This window comes from Muntiacus reevesi, chromosome 3, assembly GCF_963930625.1.
Source record: "Muntiacus reevesi chromosome 3, mMunRee1.1, whole genome shotgun sequence".
In the NCBI taxonomy this organism is placed as follows: Eukaryota; Metazoa; Chordata; class Mammalia; order Artiodactyla; family Cervidae; genus Muntiacus; species Muntiacus reevesi.
This window is the reverse complement of record NC_089251.1, coordinates 121,691,931-121,713,788: the sequence shown is the minus strand read 5'-3', so window position 1 is coordinate 121,713,788 and position 21,858 is coordinate 121,691,931. Positions and strand designations below refer to the sequence as shown.

Genomic DNA, 21,858 nt, shown 5'->3' with positions numbered 1-21,858 from the left:
AAATTTATTTAAAAATAATGGCTGTATTTCCTTGTGCTATACAATATGTCCTTATTGTTTATTAATTTTATAGATAGTAGTTCATGTCCCTTAATCCCCTACTTCGCCTCCTCCCTGTTTTTGAGTGTTAGACATCTAAGATGAATGTAGTTTCTTCTTCGCAGTTTGTCTAAATGAGTGAACTTTTCTCATATTTATGTGAGAATAGAGGAAAAGCATGAAAAATGTATTAGTAATTATCATTATATTGCCATCTAAGATTTCAATAAAGGAAGGAGGGGGTATTTCTATCTTTGTGAACAATTACTGTTATGTATCCTCAGGTCCCAGTGGTCCCCCTGGAGCCCCTGGAAGTCCTGGTACGTACATGTTTCTCGGATACCAGTACAAATACTTTTAAAAGGAAAACATGCTGCTTTCTAATGAGTTTGCATTATTTACGTAAGACTGATGTTTCATTAATTGATATACAAGTGTTTACAACTTCTTCATCATTAATTTTGGGACCTTCAGGGGAAAAGGGAGGAAAACTGACCCAAAGTGATATAGGAATGCTCTTTTTCACTTCTCAGTAGTTTTAACTACTACTGAGCTTCCCAAGTGGCGCTAGGGGTTAAGAACTCATCTGCCAACACAGCAGACTTAAGAGACGCCAGTTCATTTCCTGAGTTGGGAAGATCCTCTGGAGGAGGGCATGGCAACCCACTCCAGTATTCTTCCCTGGGGAATTTCAAGGACAGAGGAGCCTGGCAGGCTATAGTCCACACGATTGCAAAGAGTCAGACACAGCTGAAGAGGCTTAGCACACACACATTTTAAACTAAGTGTCAGGCAGTAACTTTGATGTGGGAGCAGGAGGCTTGAAACTCAGAAAAAGATACAGAGAAAGGAAACGGTTAATTTTGTGACAATTACTTTGGTTAAAGTGATAGTTTAGTTTTCATAATGTATCACAAGTTGCCTAAGGATACATAGATACAGTTTTTATATTTTAATATATATTGTTTGTAGTACATACACAATTCTGTGAAGTGTAAAAATATTCATGAATTACTAGAGTGGTTGCCTCTTGAAAGAGGAAGAATAGGGTCAAGGATGGTTAGTTAAGGATTAACCACAGTGGCCTCAGTTTTAACTGTCATTCTGTAATGGGTCATCTTGTGAAAAGGAAACAAAATAAGAACAAAATAGCAAAGATTTGATAAACCCTTGCATTGATTATATTTCATTTTTCTCTATACTATGCTGTATATTTTAAAAATAATTTTGAAAATGAATTAAGGTTAAAGAGAGTGGAGGACTATATGTATATTATGATTTTATTGTAAAAGAAAAGAGGAAATGTATACATATTATGTGTGCTTGCATATACATGGAAAAATATATACCAAACTCTTAGCAGCAGGTGTTTCTTGAAGATGAAATGATGCAAATGGAGATTTTAGAGGTCCGACCAAATACTAAGAAAGAGCACCTCCCAGTATTCTTCCCCGGTGGCTCAATGGTAAAGAATCTGCCTGGAATGCAGGAGACACAGGAGACGTGGGTTTGATCCCTGGGTCGGGAAGATCCGCTGGAATAGGAAGTGGCAACCCACTCCACTATTCTTACCTGGAGAATTCCATGGATAGCGGAGGCTGGCAGGCTACGGTCCATAGGATGGCAAAGAGTCGGACACAGCTGAAGCTACTTAGCACACACAGCACACAAGACAGTTGGCAGAAATAAACTTCAAATGGGCTTCCCTGGCGGCTCAGTAGTAAAGAATCCTCCTCCCGATGTAGTAGGTGTGGGTTCTATCCCTAGATCAGGAAGATCCCCTGGAGAAGGAAATGGTAACCCACTCCGTTATTCTTGCCTGGGAAATTCCATGGATAGAGAGCCTGGTGGGCTATAGTTCATGGGGTTACAAAAGAGTTGGGCATGACTTAGCAACTAAACAACAACAAAATTTCAATTACACTTTTCTCTCTTTCTTATTTGAGACACTGAAAGATAGGCATCTTCTAGTCTCTAATTAAAAAAATTACAAAATATTTAGCATATATTGAGTAATTTCTCCTGAAATCCTTTTGAATCAAGAGACTACAGTGAATCCCAACTTCTGTTTCATTCCCTTGTAATAAAGCACATAAGTTACCCGGTGGGAATAGAGTGGTCTGAGCTCTGCTGTATTGTGATAGTTGAACCAGATCACAGGTAAGGGAGGGAAAAAAATTCACTTTGTTTCATATGCTCTATATACTTTTTGATTGTATAATGTTTACAGGACTATCTCACTTTTTCAATTGAAAAGCATATGTTAATCAGTGGGAAATTTTAAATACAATAAATGATTATTTTCTCCAAGGGTCATCAAGGCCTGGCCTCCGAGGAGCGCCTGGAGTACCCGGTGTGAAAGGAAGTAAAGGGGAGCAAGGGCCCCCAGGAAAGACTGCAGCAGGGCCTCCCGGGTCCCCCGGCTGCCCTGGTTCTCCAGGTCCTATGGGGTTCCCGGGACCTCCAGGCCCACCAGGTAAAGATGCTTCAAGGCACCCTTCTGCATGTGATGCCCAGGGACAGAGGTGTGCCCATTGGGGCAATGAGCCTTACATGCAGCTTGGCCATCCGTGTGGACCTTAGGTGCTATTTTTACACTGGTGTTTCATTTTATTAGCTGCCTGTGAAACCATGACTGCTTGGCAAGATCAGCCCAGCAGTAACCCGAGGACAGAGAAGGAGGCAGGGACAGAGGAGTGGAGCAGAGAAGGAGGGACTTTTATCACGTTGGCCTAGGCCAAGCGCAACTTCTTGTTCTGTCTCTGGATACTGTCTTCCAAGAAGCTGTATAACTTTGTCTCAGGATAAACTTTTCCTCGGGACCAAGAGGCAAAAGTTTCTCCAGGGATAAGATGAACACCCTACTATCACCACCATACACACATACACACACACACACACACACACGCGCGCGCGCGCACACTTCCAGACTCTTTTCATGGCTTCCAGGGCCATCCCATGCCTTGGCATCAGCAGGAAAGCCCCAGAGTAGGAAACTACAGGTGAGCAACATGAACTGAGGCAAGAAGTTGCCAAGTAAAGTGGGTCAGAAACCACAGAGCTGCTGCCCGGAGGATGTGAACTGGTACCTGGAGGTTCTGATGAAGTTGTCCTTTTCCCCCCATCCTATGACAGAGCCACTTCACAAAATGTGTTGACTGATAGGAGTATAGCATCTCAAGAACATACAGATCACGCCATGTATTTTAAAATGCCTTTCCTGGCAGGTACCTAGGAGGTCTTATTTCATACTCAGCCCTCCTACTAGCCTTAAGAATCTTCCAGAGATCTTTTTAAGAAAGGAGGAGTCATTATTTGTAGACAATATTATTAAAACATAGAAAATTAAAAAAATAGTCTGGAAAACTTAATAAAGAAATTCAGTTAAGTACCTAGTTCTATGAGTAATATTAAAAAACAAATAGAGGAAGTTCCCTGGTGGTCTAGTGGTTAGGATTTGATGCTTTCACTGCCATGGCCCGGATTCAATCCCTGGTCAGGAGAACTAAGATCTGATAAGCTGAACAGTCTAAATAAATAATAAATAAAAGCTTTCCTCTAGGCTAATAACCATCAAAGAAATTATCCTATTAATAGGCATAATGTCTAAGAACAAATCTGTTAAGTTAAGGAGGGTATCTGTGGAAAACAAAACAAAACTAAAATGCTTCACTATGTGTCAGGGCTCTTAGCCCTCTGGGTTTTTTTTCCAAATGTAGGTTTTATGTCCTCATTTTATTGATGACAAGCCTGATGTGCATATCTTGAAGCTCAGGAATGTTCAAGTCAGGATCTGGAACCCGGGGCACCTGCAATAGAACTGCATCCTTATTTAAAAAAAAAAAAAAATCATGTGTGTGATGTGAAAGGAAAGCTGGTCAGTCTTTTCAGTTGTAGGTAACCTTCAGAAGACTCAACTTGCAAAACAGAGATGGGGAAATGCATATAAAATAAAGACATTACTAAAACACTTGCTAATTGAAAAAAATACTTAAAGAAATAAAAAATTAGCTTAAATGTTGTCTCTTTGCAGGTGGTATTGTTTTTCGTGAAGGTCCACCTGGAGTCGGTGGACATCCAGGCCATATAGGGTCGCCAGGTATCCCAGGAGTCGGTGGACCCAAAGGTTAGTTCAGTCGGTGATGTTTGATCAGAATGAGTCATTCTCATCACCATTATCATTACTTATTTTATACTTCCCAGAGACAATGACCCCAAACAGCAGACAGTCACAGATGGCTTATTTTCCAAAAGGATTACCTAATAGTGTTTATTTCTCTGGAAATCAATCATTTATTTAGCACCTGTGCAATAAATCATTGGCTGTTCCTAGCATGTGAGCTTTATCCTGCACTCGAGAGAAAAACTGAGATAGTAAATATTTGTTACTGGGCTCTTCGGATTTCCTTTCTATAAAGCAAAAAAAAAAGAAAAAGAAAAGCTCAGATACAATAAGCAGATATAATAGATGAATTATTTTTTATGAATATACATGTCCTAGATATGTATGAATACATACTTATTTTTCACTACATGAAAAAAATTTAGATGTAATAAATGGTCATGTGGTTGGAAAGTTTCAGTCCTTTCTGAGGACTCGGTGTGGGCTTGTGAGTGACGCAAGTGTGTTCTCATTGCAGGGCAGCCGGGCCTCTTGTGCACACAGTGTCCTTATGTCCCAGGATCTCCAGGCCCCCCTGGATTGCCAGGGTTAGAAGGCGAAAAAGGATTCCAAGGTAGGGCAGTTTACACCCAAGTGTTTCTGCAAGTACCAAAAGGCTCCGCTCACTGGACAGAAAAAAAAAAAAAAAAAGACATCAGATTGCTCAATGTCAGGATGTGGTTTATATGAATCTGGAGGGAAACCTTCAAAAACACTCTGTTAACATAAAGGAGGCCAAAAACCCCATAAAACATGACATTTCCCTCCATTGCATTTTAGTTGCTGACTACCTGAGACAAGCCTGAGAGGAAAGGATGGGGCAAAGAACAGGGGTAGTATTTTTCCTTAGCTTCTATTTGGTACCCAAGTCTCTGGGGGAAAATGTTAAAAAACCAAAAGGAAAGGAGGAGAGAAGCAACAAAAGGAAAGCTATCATAATTTTCCTACATCCCCAGAGTCATCTCTGACCCAAAGCTTGAGATGCAGGTGGGCAGCTCATTGCTGCTGCCCAACCAGTTGCATCGCTATATTTTCCTTGGTTTCCTTACATTTGAGGAATTACAGCTATAGCTTAAAGAAGATGCATAAATGGTAAGACTGTTTTGATTACTATAAAAGAATTCTCCTGACTCACATCTTGCATTAAAATAAAATATGAATAAACATTTGTTAGTAAACTGACCTTAGATCCATCCAAAAGACCCTCTAAAGGGATCTTCTTTACCAAAATATTTAAATACTTAGAGGAACTATACAGTTGTATAGCAAAATGCAATTTAGCAACAGATATCCAGAGCCTCAGAAAGGTTTTTACCTCTTTGGACCTGGAGGTACACTTTTAGGAATTTATTGTAAAGGAAATCGTTGGTTAAATTCACAGAACTAAATATGGGGTATTTATCATAGGACTGTTTACAACAGCTAAAATTGAATAAAACAATTCAAATGTTTAAAAATAGAGACTTTGCTGGTGGTCCAGTGGTTATGACTTCGACTTCCAATTCAGGGGGTGTGCGTTTGGTCCCTGGTCCAAGAGATAAGATCCCACGTGTATCTTAGCCCAAAAAGCAAAACATAAAACAGAAACAATATTGTTACAAATTCAATAAAGACTTTAAAAATGGTCCATGTCAAAAAAAAATCTTAAAATAAATGCCTAAAAATAGCTGTTTGCTGAATAAATGATCTGGCAACCCACTCCAGTATTCTTGCCTGGAGAATCCCATGGACAGAGGAGCCTGGTGGGCTGCAGTCCATGAGGTCACAAAGAGTTGGACACAACTGAGCAACTGAACACACATACACACACACACACACATGTACACATGCACACCCACGCAATAAGCTACAACCATTTAAAGTGAAGCTATAAATCCGTATTTATTGACATATGCATAGTGTGACGCCAAAAAGGTATATTATGAAGCCCTGCACATTTATGGATATAAAATTTTACAAGTAATACACATGAAAATTTTAGCAAATATTATCTTCTGGTGGTAGATTTATGCATGATTCTTATTCTTTTCTTTCAGTATAGTGTTTTTTACCATGAACATCCATTACTTTTATCATTAGGAAAAAATAAGTGTATTCCTTAAAATTATAAAGACAAGAATTTTAGGAAGCTAAAATTTGAGTACTTATTTTGAACATAACTCTTTTTCCAGTTTTATAACTCCCATTGTCATCCTCCACTGTGTGTTTTTTTTGTTTTTTTGTTTTTTTTTTTCACTGTGTGTTTTAAGATAGAAATTTTCTTTCTTCAGAAGAAAACGCCCTGTTTTCCTCACACACTGCCTTACCCTGGCTGCTCCAAGTTTGTGTTCAACGACCACTTAATAATTTACTGCTTTGCAGGAGAACCAGGGGCAGCTGGCATTAAAGGAAGCCCAGGGTCCCCAGGAAGTGCTGGTCTTCCAGGATTTCCAGTAAGATTTCATGGTTTTGAAGCTTTATTTAGGTTCAGTTTGGAGCACTCTGGAGATAATGGTTGCTGTCCATATAAGTTGTCGGTTTGGTGCCTCAGAAGGAGGCTTACTTAATAATAAAGCGCTTGGTTGATACTTTTGGATTGAGTGAATTAATGAATGTTGTGTGAATGAATAAGTGAATTCACGAATTTATCATGATTTCAAATGGTATCAGAGACAGAAAGTAGATCAGTGGTTGCCTGAGGCTGAGGTTGGGCACAGGGGTGGACGGCAAGTAGATCTGATGGATTTGGAGGGGTGATAGAAATGTTTTAACACTGGATTGTGGCGATTGCAACACAATGTGTAAATTTACTAAAAATCATTTAGCTGTAGTTTTACAAAGGATTCATTTTATGATATTTATACTTCAATATAATTGTTAATAAATTAAAATCAGAAAGTTATAGTTGGATAAATGCATTTAAATCAAATTATCCTTGGATGCATATTGTGGGGCTTCCCTGGTGACTGAGACAGTGAAAGAATCTGCCTGCAATGTAGGAGGCCTGGGTTTGATCCCTGGGTCTGGAAGATCCCTCAATAAAATCGTTAAAAATTTAAAACCAGAAAGTTATGTTTGGATAAATATATTTGAATCAAATTATCCATGGATGCATATTAAAATTTATCAGTATTCAAACATAATCTGAATTATAATGATGGTGGCATCATATTGAATTATATTATTATAGGTGTTGCATTGAATTATACTAACTGAATTTTTTTATAGTTTTGGAAGTAAAAATAAAGCCAAAAAGCTTGACATACTTGTGGGTCAAAGAAAGTGTCTGGAAAATAATTCATGTCCATTAAAATTGAAAAGTTCTTACTGACATTTTTTTAAGATTGACAAGAACAACTGTACCCAATGCAATGCAGACATTTCTCTACTACCCTAGGGATTCCCAGGTGCTCAGGGTCAGCCAGGACTTAAAGGAGAAAAAGGTGAAGCATCTCAGCCAGAGGGACAAGTGGGTGCCCCAGGGGATCCAGGACTCCGAGGACATCCTGGAAGAAAGGGCTTGGATGGCATTCCTGGAACTCCGGGAGTGAAAGGATTACCAGGACCTAAAGGAGAACCGGTTGGTACTCAGCAACTTTTTCCAAATTACCTTCCTTCTGAATGAAGGGCTCTAAAGTTAAGACATCAGCTGATCTCATTTCAAAAAATTTTTGGAATTTCAGCACAGTTCATCCCTCAAACCAGAACAAATATTTATAGTATTTTGACAAAATAAATATGTAGCACTCAATATCTTTTTTTCTCAATGATTTTTTCAGCCCAAATAAAATTCCACATTGACAATGATCTTGTCTCACACACAAGTAATAATTCCACATTTGTATCAAATGAGTTTATAGGGAAGTTCAGAAAATGATTAGTGACAGAAAGTTTTAGTCAGTATTTTGGGGACATTGTTCATTCTTTTAAGTAAAAATAAATGCCTGAAAGGACAAAATATTTAGTGTAATCAAAAAAATCTAAAGTGTTGTCATTTACAGTACTTAAGCTTGTATAAATCCTGTCTTTTCATGTGTAAAATCTCTCACATGTTCAAGTGAGAGGTTCTTACTGACTTTTATTTTTAAATGTCATAGAGGCAGAGGCTGACCACTTATCACATATATCTGAGAGATTCACAAGGCATACTACTCAGCGTGTTTCATGAAATACGAGTTCCTCCAAGGCTTATCAGTGTCATCCAATCAAAAGTGTTCTACCTTGAACAGGGAAACTTGGAAACAATTTAAAGCTTCATTCACAAACCCTTTAATATGAGAATATGAATTGACTCCCCAGATGTAGATACGATATGCAATCTTTCCTACATCTTTTTGTGTACAAAAGCCTCTTTGGCCAGAGCAGCTAGCAATGCCAATGTTTCAGACTCATCTTTGGCAAACTGCCAGCTGTCCTTCCAAGGTGGTAGTTATGCTTAAAAAGGGCTGGCATATGGAATTCTTTTGTTCTAGCATTAATACAGTCCATGAAAATGAAAGTAATAGTCACTCAGTCGTGTCCGACTCTTTGCGACCTGTAGCCTGCCAGGCTCCTCTGTCCATGGAATTTTCCAGGCAAGAATACTGGAGTGGGTTGGCATTCCTTTCTCCAAGGGATCTTCCCTTCCTGGGGATCAAACCTGGATCTCCTGCACTGCAGGCAGATTATTTACCCTCCGAGCCACCAGGGAAGCCCAATACAGTCCGTATGATGCTCATTCACATCTCCCTATTTTTTTTATTAGTTCTTATTATGTCCCAGAAAGTAAGGGAGTATCAAGGAACTGTTTTGAGTCTTACACCCTGCCATCATAAAAGAAGGACTACGTAGCCATTTGTTGACATTGAACAATGAAAGTCCTGTCAGATGGGCTTCCCTGGTGGTGCAGAGGGTCAAGAATCTGCCTGCAATGTGGGAGACCTGGGTTTGATCCTTGGGTCAGAAAGATCCCCTGTGGAAGGAAATGGTTTCCCACTCCATTATTCCTGCCTGGAGAATCCCATGGACAGAGGAGCCTGGCAGGTTACAGTCAAACATGACTGAGTGACTAACACTTTCACTTTCACTTGGGGGGAAAGAGGAACTTCAATTATTTTGTCAAATTCAACTTTAAAAGATACAACTCATTTTCAAAGCTAGAGATGATGAAATTAACAAAAGATTTAATAAAAAAATTAATACAGATTCAATATCTCCTCTGTAATGAAGATACCTGGTGAAAACCAATCAAATGATGATTTGTTGTACTGGGTTTATTTTAGAAATGTGACATTACCATGAATGTCAACTCTGATGCCCTTTGCATCGTTGGCCAATCTGAGGTGAGATTTCTGGGCTGTTACATGTGTAGCATTCCATTATAGGACGTCTCAAGTGGGACTTGAGAGCGTTAATGACATGTTGCTGGATCCCAAAAGGCAGGAAACAACAGACATCAATCAGTGCTCATTTTAGAAACAATGCCTTCAATAACAACTGCCTTTTAATTCAGGATCTTCTCAATGATGACCTAACTGGTATTCATATTCATGTGAGATTGTGTAAGGAGATACTGGATGAATCACTATACGAACATATTCCTGTTGATACAGGCCCTGAGTGGTGAGAAGGGGGACCCAGGTCTTCCAGGGGATCCTGGTATCCCTGGGTCCCCAGGACCCATAGGACCCGCTGGACCATCAGACTATGGACCACAGGGAGAGCCTGGTCCAAAGGGCGCCCAAGGACTTCCTGGAGCCCCTGGACCACCTGGAGAATCCGGTTGGTTAGTTTTCTTTCCAGTCCTGTTTTCCTGTGGAGTGGGTTGATGGTTCCTAGAGCTAGAGGGAATGTAACTCCCCCAAGACTACTGAATATATAGAAATTTACTTCTAATAAGAAGACTGTGTCAACTTGTAGACTCTGGGAAAGAACATGGAGGCTGTGGTAGAGAGCAATGTTACTGAGCAATGCAGCTGAAATTTCCTAGGAATAGTCTATATCCATTCCTGATATAGAGAAATGGAATGGATAGATCCTAAGAGATGAGTGAAAGTCAGGTATGACAAAACAAAGGGGAGGCAGAGACCTGTAGGATTGACCTTAAGAAGCCTCTTCCTAGCCCCAGAACCCACTCATGTTATTGCAATTTGTTCTTTTTGATCCATAACCTCATAAATGGCTTATGAATAAAATTTCAAAATATCTAAGGCAAATGAAGAAAAGTTGTATTGACAATAGTCATTAAGTGCCATTAATTTTAGGATCTATGTGTACTGAACATAGCTGTGGTACTCAGGAGGGATTGGACCTTCATGTTTACCCATGATGGAAAACATGGCTGAAAAGGAGAATTTCCTGTTACTGACAGTGTTAAGTAATGTTGCATTGGTAATTTTTCACTTCTAAAATCACTCTAGTGATTCAGTACCAGTGGTTTCCAAATCTTTTTATAGCATCCCTCACCAGGAATAAGATTTTGAATGCAGCATCCCCTGTAGTATTCACATACATTTATATATACATTCCTCGAACAACACTATATGGGAGTTAGGGGCACCAACTCTCCATGTGTATAACTTAGAATCAGGCTTTCTGTGTGTAGCTCCTCCCTATCTGTATAGTTCAACCTAGCCTGTCATGTAGTACTCTAATATTTACTATTAAAAAAATCTGCCAATGAGTGGACCCTTGCAGTTCAAACCCATATTGTTCAAGGGTCAACAGTACATTATAAATTGCGTGCATGCATTTCTGTCCATACACATATGTAAAGCTTATTTTATGGTTATATAAGTTATATGAGTATTTTTTTCTGCACCTACTTTAAGGCTGATATTCTAATCCAAAGATTGACACACTATAGCAGACCACAGTCTAAATCCAGCCCACCGCTTACTTATGTATAGTCTACAAGCTCAGAGTGGTTTTTATATTTTCAATTTATTGGAAAAAAATTTTTGAACAATATTTCGTGACATGTAAAACTTATAGGCAATACAATAAACACTAAAAGTCGTATTTCCTATTAAGTTTTATTGGCACACAGATTGTTCCTCACTATTCTCACACTAGGAAAACAGAGTTATTGCAACAGAGACACATCTGGACCATAAAGTCCAAATTATTTACCATCTGTCCCTTTAACAAATAAGTTTACCTTCTTCTAATTCATCTTCAAATCCTCCTCTGTTCTTTCAAAGGGAATATCATCATCAAATTTCTCCCATCAGATTACTGTAAACTTATTTTTTCTATAAATATATGAATATATGGGTGATTCTAATCAGTAAAAATTGTTTTAATATTGGCCTCTGTTTTCAGAGGGCTTATCTATTGGCTCAACAGTAAAGAATCTGCCTGCAATGCATGAGAATCAGGAGACCCAGGTTCAGTTCCTGGGTTGGGACGATCCCCTGGAGGAGGGCATGGCAACCCACTCCAGTATTTTTCCTGGGAAACCCCATGGACAGAGGAGCCCGGCAGGCTATGGTTGCAAAAAGTAAGACACAGCTGAAGCAACTGAACATGCACACACACACGCAATTTGGTCAGAACATTATCTCAAATCTTTCACTGGGAGGCAGTCATTATTTCTTCAACACATGAGGAACTCAGGTTAAAAAACATGCTCAAACTCATAGACCTTACAAAGAGCAGGGCCAAGATTCAAGCCCAGTTCAACTTGTCAGGCCTCACTTCATGCTTTATTCAGTAAACCATACTGTCTTCCTGTGAAAACTAGCCACCCAATAAATAATTACCCTACCAGTATTCACTAGCAGTTAGGCTGAATTCCATATTATCACTATTTTTTTTAGAATAGGTTCTCTTAATAAATCAACATGTTGGACTATTAACTAAAACAAGGCTTAGCCAATAACAGATGCTTATAAATATTTGTCAATTGAATAAGAGAGTTTCTATGAGCTAGTCATCTTTAAGCCAGGTTTAAAGCCTATGGAAGCAGAGATTATTTTTTATATCCCTTGGGGTATGTTTATGAATCCCTTATAATTATGTTTTTTCCTTCTGAACAAATAAAAACTTCAATATGCAAACCAATCTTATGCTGTAAATTTTCTTAAGGTCCTGAGGGAGAAACTGGTGTTTTGACACTAGTCCCAGGGCCCCCAGGACCCCCTGGGCCTCCAGGCCGTGCTGGTCCCCAGGGTCCACCTGGTGAGTATCCCCTTTGCCACGTCTGGTACATGGGAGCAGATGGCACCCTGACTCTCCTGGCTAAAACTCTCCCATTAGAAGGAAAACAGATTCATTGGCTCCAATAAAGAGCTTAGGTCACAGGGGACAAACCAACAGACAGGAGACTTGCTGTTGTCCTTTGAGGTTATCTGGACTATTCCCATTAGTACTTCTGACTCCAAAAGAGAATCGATACAATTCCTTAAGAGGGACTGGAGAGAAGAACAGACTTCCTGGATTTTTGGTGGAGGAGCAAGCAATGTGAACTGCTGGTTGATTGGGACAGTTCCCATAGCTTCTTCATTTGAAAGCTTAACTTTTTTGCCAACATCATCTAAAACTTAACGTTACATTCATTGTGGGGCGTGGGGGCATATAGTTCACGACATCAAAAATAATTCATTTTAGAAGTTAAATTATATTTTCAAAATTATTTACAATATTGTATATTAATGCATATATGTGGAATCCAGAAAAATGGTACTGGTGATCCTATGTGCAGGGCAACAAAGGAGATGCAGACATAAAAGTCAGACTTTTGCACACAGTGGGGAAAGGAGAAGGTGGGATGATTTGAGAGAGTAGCATTGAAACATGTACGTCACCATATGTAAAATAGACATCCAGTGGGAATTTGTTGTATGATGCAGGGAATGAAAGCCACTGCTCCGTGACAACCTAGAGGGATCGGATGGGGTGAGGGGTGGGAGGGAGATTTGAGAGGAAGGAGACAGGTGTATACCTATGGCTGATTCATACTGATGTAAGGCAGAAACCACCACAATTTATAAGGTAATTATCCTCCAATAAAAAATAAAAAATTTTTAAATTACTTGTGCTTCCTAATGATAAGCTCATTAGATAGGAATGGGTAGGAAGTTGGGGTTATTATTTCTTAATTTCCAAAAAGGTCTGGAATAATGCAGAAACAAACATCTTGTTTTATGGCAAGATACAGGGAAGGTGCTGACATGGATGTCTGTGTGTTTTCAAGGTATCCCTGGCTCCAGAGGAGAATGTGATCTGGGTCTCCCGGGGCCTGATGGTGAACCAGGAATTCCAGGAATTGGATTCCCTGGGCCTCCTGGACCTAAGGGTAAGTTTTCAAAAAATTTTAAACACAAGGTTCATTGTGGATATTTATAAAATGTAAACACATGTAATGAATAGCATAGGAAATATCCATTAAATCCTTCAAAATGATGTTTTCCACTAGTCTTAAATGGGGAAAAAAATCTTAAAATAATTTTAAGCAAAAAAGGAAGAATTCACATTTTATGCAGTCTCATCTCAATCGTATTTTTTAAAATGCACAGAAAAAAATAAAAATAAAAAATAAATAAAATACACAGAAAAAAACTGGACGGAAATTTACCAAAATGGTAATAATGATTATTTTTGATTGTGGGATTGTAAGGAATTTATTCTTCTTAATAGATACCTATACTTTGTTGTTGTTCAGTCACTCAGTCATGTCCAACTCTTTCAACGCCATGGACTGCAGCATGCCAGGTTTCCCTGTCCTTCACCGTCTCCCAGAGTTTGCTCAAATTCATGTCCATTGAGTCGATGATGCCATCCAACCATCTCATCCTCCTTTGCCCCCATCTCCTCTTGTCCTCAGTCTTTCCCAGTATCAGGGTCTTTCCCAATGAGTCACTGCTCGAATCAGATAGCCATGTAAAAATTCATTTGGCTGTGCACTGTATGTGAAATATACTTTTTTAAAAAGGCAGCCAAATTGTCAATCAGTATCAGTGGTTTAAACTAGAATTGCCAGAATTTAGTAGCTCTAAACAACAAAAATACAGAAGGTAATTTTTTAAAGTTGGGAACCAATATAGTCTAATTTGGAATTTACTTTTTTAAAGTGCTAATTTAGCAGTTGTCTTTCTCATTTCTCAAAGTTTCGTGAAAACTCCTAAGGCTGCTTGCCCTGCAAAAGCACTTTAAGATGAGAGAGCTACTGCGTAGGCTCTTTTAAGACTTATCTTACAATCTTTATTATTTTTTCTCTAGGAGACCAAGGATTTCCAGGAACCAAAGGATCACCAGGTTGTCCTGGAGAAATGGGAAAGCCAGGCTTACCTGGAAAGCCAGGCCTCCCAGGAATCAAGGTCTTGGAGAATTAAAATTTAAACTAATATCAGGGAGAAGAGGAGCAATTACAGTTGGCCAGTTCATATGCCCTTGCCAGTCAGAATGCTCTGTGTGCAGAAATTACCAATATATTTGTAGATGACGAAGATACTGATTTTTTTTAAGTTTCTTTAAATTATTCCTCCCCTTTAGAAAGGAGATAGAAGGTGTAAGAATACCAAGTTGCCTCTCTATTTCTTCCTTAATCTTCAGAAGCATTTGGAGTTCTTAAAATGGGAAAGCTTTAGAAACCAACATGGATAGCTATGAGAAAAACTATCAAAAGGAGAGATATCTAGACTGTAGAAAATTCCACAGTGTTCTTAACAAGTGGAGGCTAGGAAGAATTAGTACGCACAATTTTATTTAAAAAGTCAGCAACTAGAGTTGAAAAAGGGAAATGGATGGAATGGTGGAGACTATGCAAAAAGGGATGTAGAACCTCCATCTTGGAGATATTATTTTCAAATAAATAGCTCTAAAGACCAGTCTATAGTCAGTAAGGATTTGAAAGCATGATGCAGTGAAACTAACATCATTTTTGTGCCCTAGGGAGAGCCAGGATTAGCCATGCCTGGAGAACCCGGAGCGCCAGGTTTGCCAGGAGAAAGAGGCAGCTCCGGGGAAACTGGAGAAATTGGACTCCCTGGACTTCCGGGTCTCCCTGGAGTTCCAGGAACTGGGGGGCTTGATGGACCACGAGGTACAATAGCAAGTATGGTTACCTTTTTCCACTGTGAGCTCAGCTACAGTGCTGCCATTTGAGTGTGTAAGTGCTCTACAAGTGAAGAATTCTTCTCAAACTTCTAACTCAATAAATAGAATGCAGGAGACTTAATTATTTTTCCATTCAATTTTCCATTCCATTGCTGCCCTACGTTTGTTCCCTCTTTTTTCCTTCCTTCCTACTTTTCTTTTAACCAGTGTCCTCTGTATTAGACATAGGACTATGGTACTATCAATGGTAATAAATATAAGTTCCATTCAGGGGGGAAAGTTATAGGAGAATGACTGGCATCGCAATACTAAGACCTTGAGTTTGGCACCTTATTGTGTTTGGGACTCTATTTTGCAGGGGATCCAGGGAAGCCTGGGCCACCTGGAGAAAGAGGACCCCCAGGAAGGTGCGCAGAGGGTCCCATGGGAGCTCAAGGACTTCCAGGCTTAAATGGATTGAAAGGGCAACCAGGTAGGGGGAGGCCCTTGAAACCAATCACCAGGTGGGCAGGTGACATGGGACTCCTACTCTGAGCTTTGCTGCCTGACATGAGAACTGTCCAGTAAAAAGTCCTGACCACTGATCAGCAGGAAAAGTGATTTCAAAAACAGAAACCTGTTGTCATAGATTCATTGCAGTGAATACCATCGATAGAGTAAGAGACCTGAAATTACTATAGTAAAATTGGTCTATGTCTTATATGCAAGAAAATATGAACACTGAAATTATATACATATATATATTTACATATATATACATATAAACTCTCAAAAATATTTTACCTTGAATACTTTCATACATATATTAAAGTGGTAAATGTATCCTAATTATTGAAACAGAGTGAATGTATGTAAAGATATATGTTTACAAGTTACAAACTAGAACATATAGTCAATTGCTTTACAAGCAACATAAAAGAATATGAAAATAAATCTAATTATGAAGATGAGGTGGTCATGGGGAATTTACTATCTTTTTGGCTTCTCTCAACCAGGTTTGTGAACTATTTCTGGGGGGATAAAATCCTTTAGGACTCAGCTACCACACTTCTAATATGATCACAAGCAAAATTTTAGCCAAAATGTTAGTTGTTGTAGTGGTACTATAATTGTTTCCAGAGGCATCTGAGACTTGCCAGATGAGTGGTTCAGTACCAATCCTGCAAGTTAAAGACTGAGCCACGATCAGAAAGTGCCTTCCCAAGATGCGCCTGCAGGACTAGAAAATAAATCTAAATTCTAGATTATCATCACTTCATGAAGCATTGAAACACAGAGTCTTAAAGCCAGAAGGGATGTTTGAATTCTACAAAAGGGGACCTAAATCAATCAATTAAATCAATCATGAGATAAGTGTGTGATTTGCTCAAATCACAGAGCTAAGTATTTACAGCCATGAAATATATCTGGATTTGGTGGGGAAGGCAGTTGTGTGTTCATTTTTTCCTTCATTCATTTATATACAGGCAGAAGAGGTGAAACAGGGCCAAAGGGAGACCCAGGTATCCCAGGCTTGGATAGGTCAGGATTCCCTGGAGAACCTGGACTACCAGGAACGCCAGGTCACCGAGGGGAGATGGGACCACCTGGTCCAAAAGGATATCCGGGAAATCCAGGATTTTTAGGGCCACCAGGTACCCTTGCTTTTGTTATTCTTCTTCCCTTGTTTTCCACATTTTCCTTTTAAGTTATTGTTGTTTAGCCAGTCATAATTCCACTTGTTTGCCTTAGCATGAATAGAATGCTAGATTTCTAATTTAAAAAAAATAGATATGCAACAAATAACAAAGGTTTACTGTATAGCACAGGGAACCATACTTAATATCTTGTAATAACCTATAATGGAAAATAATCTCAAAAATGATATATATGTATATGTATGACTGAATCACCTTGCTATGCACCTGAAACATTGTGAGTCAACTATACTTCAGTAAAATATATATAAAGAAAAAAAAAACTCACAACAACAAAAACAAGCAAAAAAAGACTTTAAGACCTGTAGCAATAAAACTCCTAGAAGAAAAAAAAATTACAAATTCAATCTCTTCACTTCTCATAGATCTATTCAGACTTTCTATTTCTTCTTGAGTCAATTTTGGTAATCTGCACCTCTAAGAATTTGTCCTTTTTGTCTAAGTTATCTAATTTTGTGGCATATCATGGTTCATAATATTTCCTTATAACTCATTTTATCACACCACTTTTTATGGTTTGTATGTTTGGGGGAGAATGTTTCAACAGTCTTTTCATGGTGTAAGGACCTCGCTGATCTCTCCTCAAGAGAAGAGCCCAGAACAGCATTGACATATATACACGACCATGTGTAAAATAGGTCGCTAGTGGGAAGTTGTGGTATAGCACAGGGAACTCAGCTCCGTGCTCTGTGATGACCTAGAGGGTTGGAATGTGGTGGGTTGGGAGGGAAGCTCAAAAGGGAGGGAATATGTGTATACTTATAGCTGATTCCTTTTGTTGTGCAACAGAAACTAATATAACACTGTAAAACAATTATACTCAAATTTTTAAAAGTTTTTAAAGGGAATTGAAAAAGGACTCAATCTGCTAATTAACCTTTCATTTATGCTATTGAGCCTCTAGTATATGCCATCACTGTTCCAGGCCCTAGAGACACATTGCTGAATAAGACTCCACCTCCGACAGTGGGGACACAATAACAAATACATCGAGGAACTAAATTCATCTAGAGACAAAGGTTGTGAAGGAAGTAAGATAAGGGAATATAATAGAAAGTTATTGATCAAAGGTTGAGAGGAGGAAAGTCTCCCGAACTTCAGCCATAGTCTCTCCTCACCCACAAGTGTGATGTACTATCAATGACTTCTACATCTGTGATGTAAGAAAAAGGCCATTTCCTGACCCATCTCCTAGACTATTATGATTATTTTCCTATTTACAGAAACCATTTTTTCAACTCTCTTTCCTCTAAGTATACTTTATTTTATGGAGTATTTGCTTTTCTCATTATTTACAATGTGTGCTGCCTTGTGTTAATTTCTTTCCACAGGTGAAAAAGGAATAATGGGGATGATGGGGTTTCCAGGCCACATTGGTCCCCCAGGGCCTCCTGGGAACCCAGGCACCCCAGGACAGAGGGGTAAGTGATGGAGTATCTTCCAGCTATTAGAAGGTATGAACAATATTCATTTAATTAGCAGAAACATGAATTATATTTTATTCTTTGAGGAGAAAGTATTTCTGAGGGAATCTTGTATTTAATTTTGCAGTTTTCCGTATTCCTTTTTCTCCTTTGAACAGAGGCATATTTTTCTCCCTATAGGCTTTGACCACTACCCTCATGTGGCTGCCTGTTTGGGAGCAACTACTCATCAAGTTCTTAGCCCTACTAACCTTTTTTGGTTTATTTGTCTTGTTTTATGATAAGCACTGTTAGCTTTCGAATCCTCATGGACTTCTAAAAAATTAAGGGGCTGATGCTGTTATTCCTGTCTTTTAGGGAGCTTTGGAATTCCAGGAGTAAAGGGCGCAAGAGGACCCCCAGGAGCCAAGGGGGAGCAGGGAGAGAGAGGAACTCCCGGGTCTCCCCAGATATTCCACCTAGTGGGGGACAAAGGGGAGCCAGGACTCAAAGGTAAAGACTTCTTTACAGGTAGACCAGAACGTCAGAGCTGATTCTAGGACTAAGAAATTATCCAGGAAAATCCCTTTAGTTGACATTATGAGCACCGTGAGGCCCAGGGTTTAATTTTGCCCCAAGCTCACAAAGCCAGTTGATGGCTGAGTTCCACTAGAATGGGTTTTGTGTGCTTTAATAATAATACATCGCCTCTTTAATCATAACTTTTTATTTCTAAGTTAATTCTGCATTTTAGTCTGCTGTCTTTAAACTGTCACCAGTCAATTTTTAGATTCTAAGCCTCAAAGCCCCCCTTTGGCCAAGAATGGTGAAAATGAAACCTTTAGAAAACTCCACATAAAAAACCTCCCTGACTGGAATAGAAACCTCCACTTCAAATTCTACTCTGTTCTATCAACTGCCAGGATGAATTTTTCTGATTGCATCTAAAAACTGCTTCTCATGCTCAGAGACCTTTGGAGAATAATTACTGAAGAGAAACTGTTTTAATTACAAGTCAGTGACTTTAAAAGGCTGATAATTGTTAGCTACAGCTGTTAAGATTCAAACCCATTCACATTATTTCAAATTATTTAAGCACTTTGTATGATAGGTTTTGTTATATGATCAATGCAATCAATATTAAATCAAAATTTAAGAAAGTTTGCCTTGCAGTCTTCCTGATCAAATTGAGTAACTTTAGTAAAACAGAGAATTGCTGGGTAAAATTAAATGTTTGCAGATCAAACTTATATAGCAGAGAAGATAGTGTGCTTGTAGTTGCAAAACCATATCAAGTTTTGGGTAATTTGTAATCAATTTTGAGAAGTCAGATTGTATTCAACAAATATTTACTTGTTTTTCAAGTAAGGATTTACAGTCCAAGTACAGATTTGATTTTAAAATTCTGTATAGATTTCTGTAGACCAGGCTGGCAAGCTAAATAGCCATCTCTCCTAGAATTAGAAAGGACTTTACATAAGTGACTTCGACCAGTGTTCTGGAGAGTGATTGAATCCAACTTATTCTCTAACTTAAAAAAACGGCTAAGCATTGGAAAAAAACTACAATTTTTTTTCTATAAAGGAAAATGAGCAAGTCAAGGTCTTTGGGATGTGTGCATACTTGCTAAGTCACTTCAGTCATGCCTAACTCTAAGGTCTTTGGGATGGTCCCCCTCTATCTGCTGTCAAAGAGATAGTTTAGTTATAGGTGCATACAGAATGCACAGAAGATTGTGTTGCCTTTTTAACAATGAAATAGAAAGTAGTATTAATTTTATAAAACTCCTCTGGAACTGGTCTAAGTCAAGACATAAAAAGAAAAAAGAAATACTGGCACAAATGTCCAGTCTTCATAAACAAACACTGCTTCACTAAATTATCCTAGATGATTTAGGTAGTGTTGCAAACATTTTGGAAAAAAAATATGAATAGCATATCTGTGCTTGCATAAACTAAATTTGGCTCTAACATCATGAATGCACAATGGAGACTAATTTATAATTAAAAATTGTTTCTATGAAATGTAGAAGGACACATGTTACTTCTTTGCTTCTAACAAAGTACAGTATGCATGGAGGCTGTCCTGTATGTTTCCTTTTGGCTTTTCAAACACATAACCAAGGATCAGACAGTGAACAACAACAGCAAAAGATCATACTATCTAGACCTCGCTAATTTCAATATGATTCATTTTTTTATCTGAATTTCTGACTTGAAGACATCCATTGCAAATAGTGGAAAAGCTATTAAAGGTACAAAAAAGCAGTCTTCCCCTCCTTGAGGAGTCTGCATGGGAGATTTAAGCATACGTGCAAAGAGAAGGAGATGGCAACCCATCCAGTGTCCTTTCCTGGGGAATCCCATGGACAGAGGAGCCTGGTAGGCTACGTCCGTGAGTCACAAAGAGTCAGATATGACTTAGCAACTAAACAACAACAAAAAGAAAATGAATAATACAATAGAACTCTTGTGTTACTTTTAGCAAAGACCTATGGAGCCCTTCCCACATGCAGGTACTGTTCCAAATTTTACAAATACTGACTCATTTAATTCTCACAACAACCCTATGCATAGATGACTGCTATCATCCCATTTTACAGATGGGAAATAGAAAGGTCAAATTACTCAGTGTCATTCTGATAGGAAGTGCAGAGATGGACCTCACTCTGATGTGGTACCAAAGTCCATGCTCACTGAGGGCGAATGGATACATGTGCACGTATGACGGGCTCCCTTCACCGTTCACCTGAAACTGCCACAGCATTGTTTGTTAATCAGCTATCCCCCAGTACAAAATAAAAAAGCAAAGTCTATACTCAGCCTTCTCACTCTGCCATCGGCTGGGTACCAAGACACTGAGCTCTGTAGGAGATGAACACAGCAGCTGCTGCTGCTAAGTCACTTCAGTCGTGTCCGACTCTGTGCGACCCCATAGACGTCAGCAGAGAACACCTCAAATGGGGTAGTCAAAGAAGCCTCATGAGCCCAGGAAACTATATTCAATATCCTATGATAAACTATAATGGAAAATAATATGAAAAATAATATATACTGAATTACTTTGCTATACAACAGAAATAACACAACATTGTAAGTCAGTGATACTTCAATAAAATAAATTTTTTAAAAAATCCTCCATGAAGGAGGATTTAAATTGTGAGTAGGTTTCAAATAAGCAAGGAATATTCTTGGCTTAAAATCTTTCCAAGTCTCCCCTTGCTTTAAGAATTCAAATTTCTTAGACCAGCATCCAAGTTTCTCTACCATTTGCCCTTTGCCTACCTCTCCAGCCACATAATATTTATCTACTCAACAATTATTTTTAGAACCTACTGACTGGGCATTTTACTCTGTCCTAAAGACAGAGGGGTAAACAAAGCGGTGCTAATATCCTGGTCACGAGGAAATTCAGCTCAGTGGAGGAAAGAGGCAGTCATGTCTCTGAAATGATTTATATCCAGGGCCAGGTAGTAAATACCTTAGGCTTTGTGGACCACCTGTGACCCTAGCTGCATATTCTTCTCTAGTGTTTCTGTTTG

General features: G+C 38.8%; 1 protein-coding gene across 2 annotated transcripts in view; it reads left to right on the top strand.

The window, feature by feature from the left end:
- The window catches only part of COL4A3 (collagen type IV alpha 3 chain), a 168,371-nt gene that overhangs the window by 103,156 nt on the left and 43,357 nt on the right, over positions 1–21,858 (top strand). For both annotated transcript variants that reach the window (XM_065930431.1, XM_065930430.1), the window contains 15 exons: positions 324–359; positions 2,351–2,515; positions 4,073–4,165; positions 4,680–4,775; positions 6,563–6,633; positions 7,578–7,760; positions 9,772–9,940; positions 12,248–12,340; positions 13,356–13,457; positions 14,381–14,478; positions 15,053–15,203; positions 15,576–15,689; positions 16,684–16,851; positions 18,246–18,335; positions 18,696–18,830. In XM_065930431.1, coding sequence (XP_065786503.1) covers positions 324–359; positions 2,351–2,515; positions 4,073–4,165; positions 4,680–4,775; positions 6,563–6,633; positions 7,578–7,760; positions 9,772–9,940; positions 12,248–12,340; positions 13,356–13,457; positions 14,381–14,478; positions 15,053–15,203; positions 15,576–15,689; positions 16,684–16,851; positions 18,246–18,335; positions 18,696–18,830 — 1,764 coding nt within the window. The remainder of the gene's footprint in view (positions 1–323; positions 360–2,350; positions 2,516–4,072; positions 4,166–4,679; positions 4,776–6,562; positions 6,634–7,577; positions 7,761–9,771; positions 9,941–12,247; positions 12,341–13,355; positions 13,458–14,380; positions 14,479–15,052; positions 15,204–15,575; positions 15,690–16,683; positions 16,852–18,245; positions 18,336–18,695; positions 18,831–21,858) is intronic.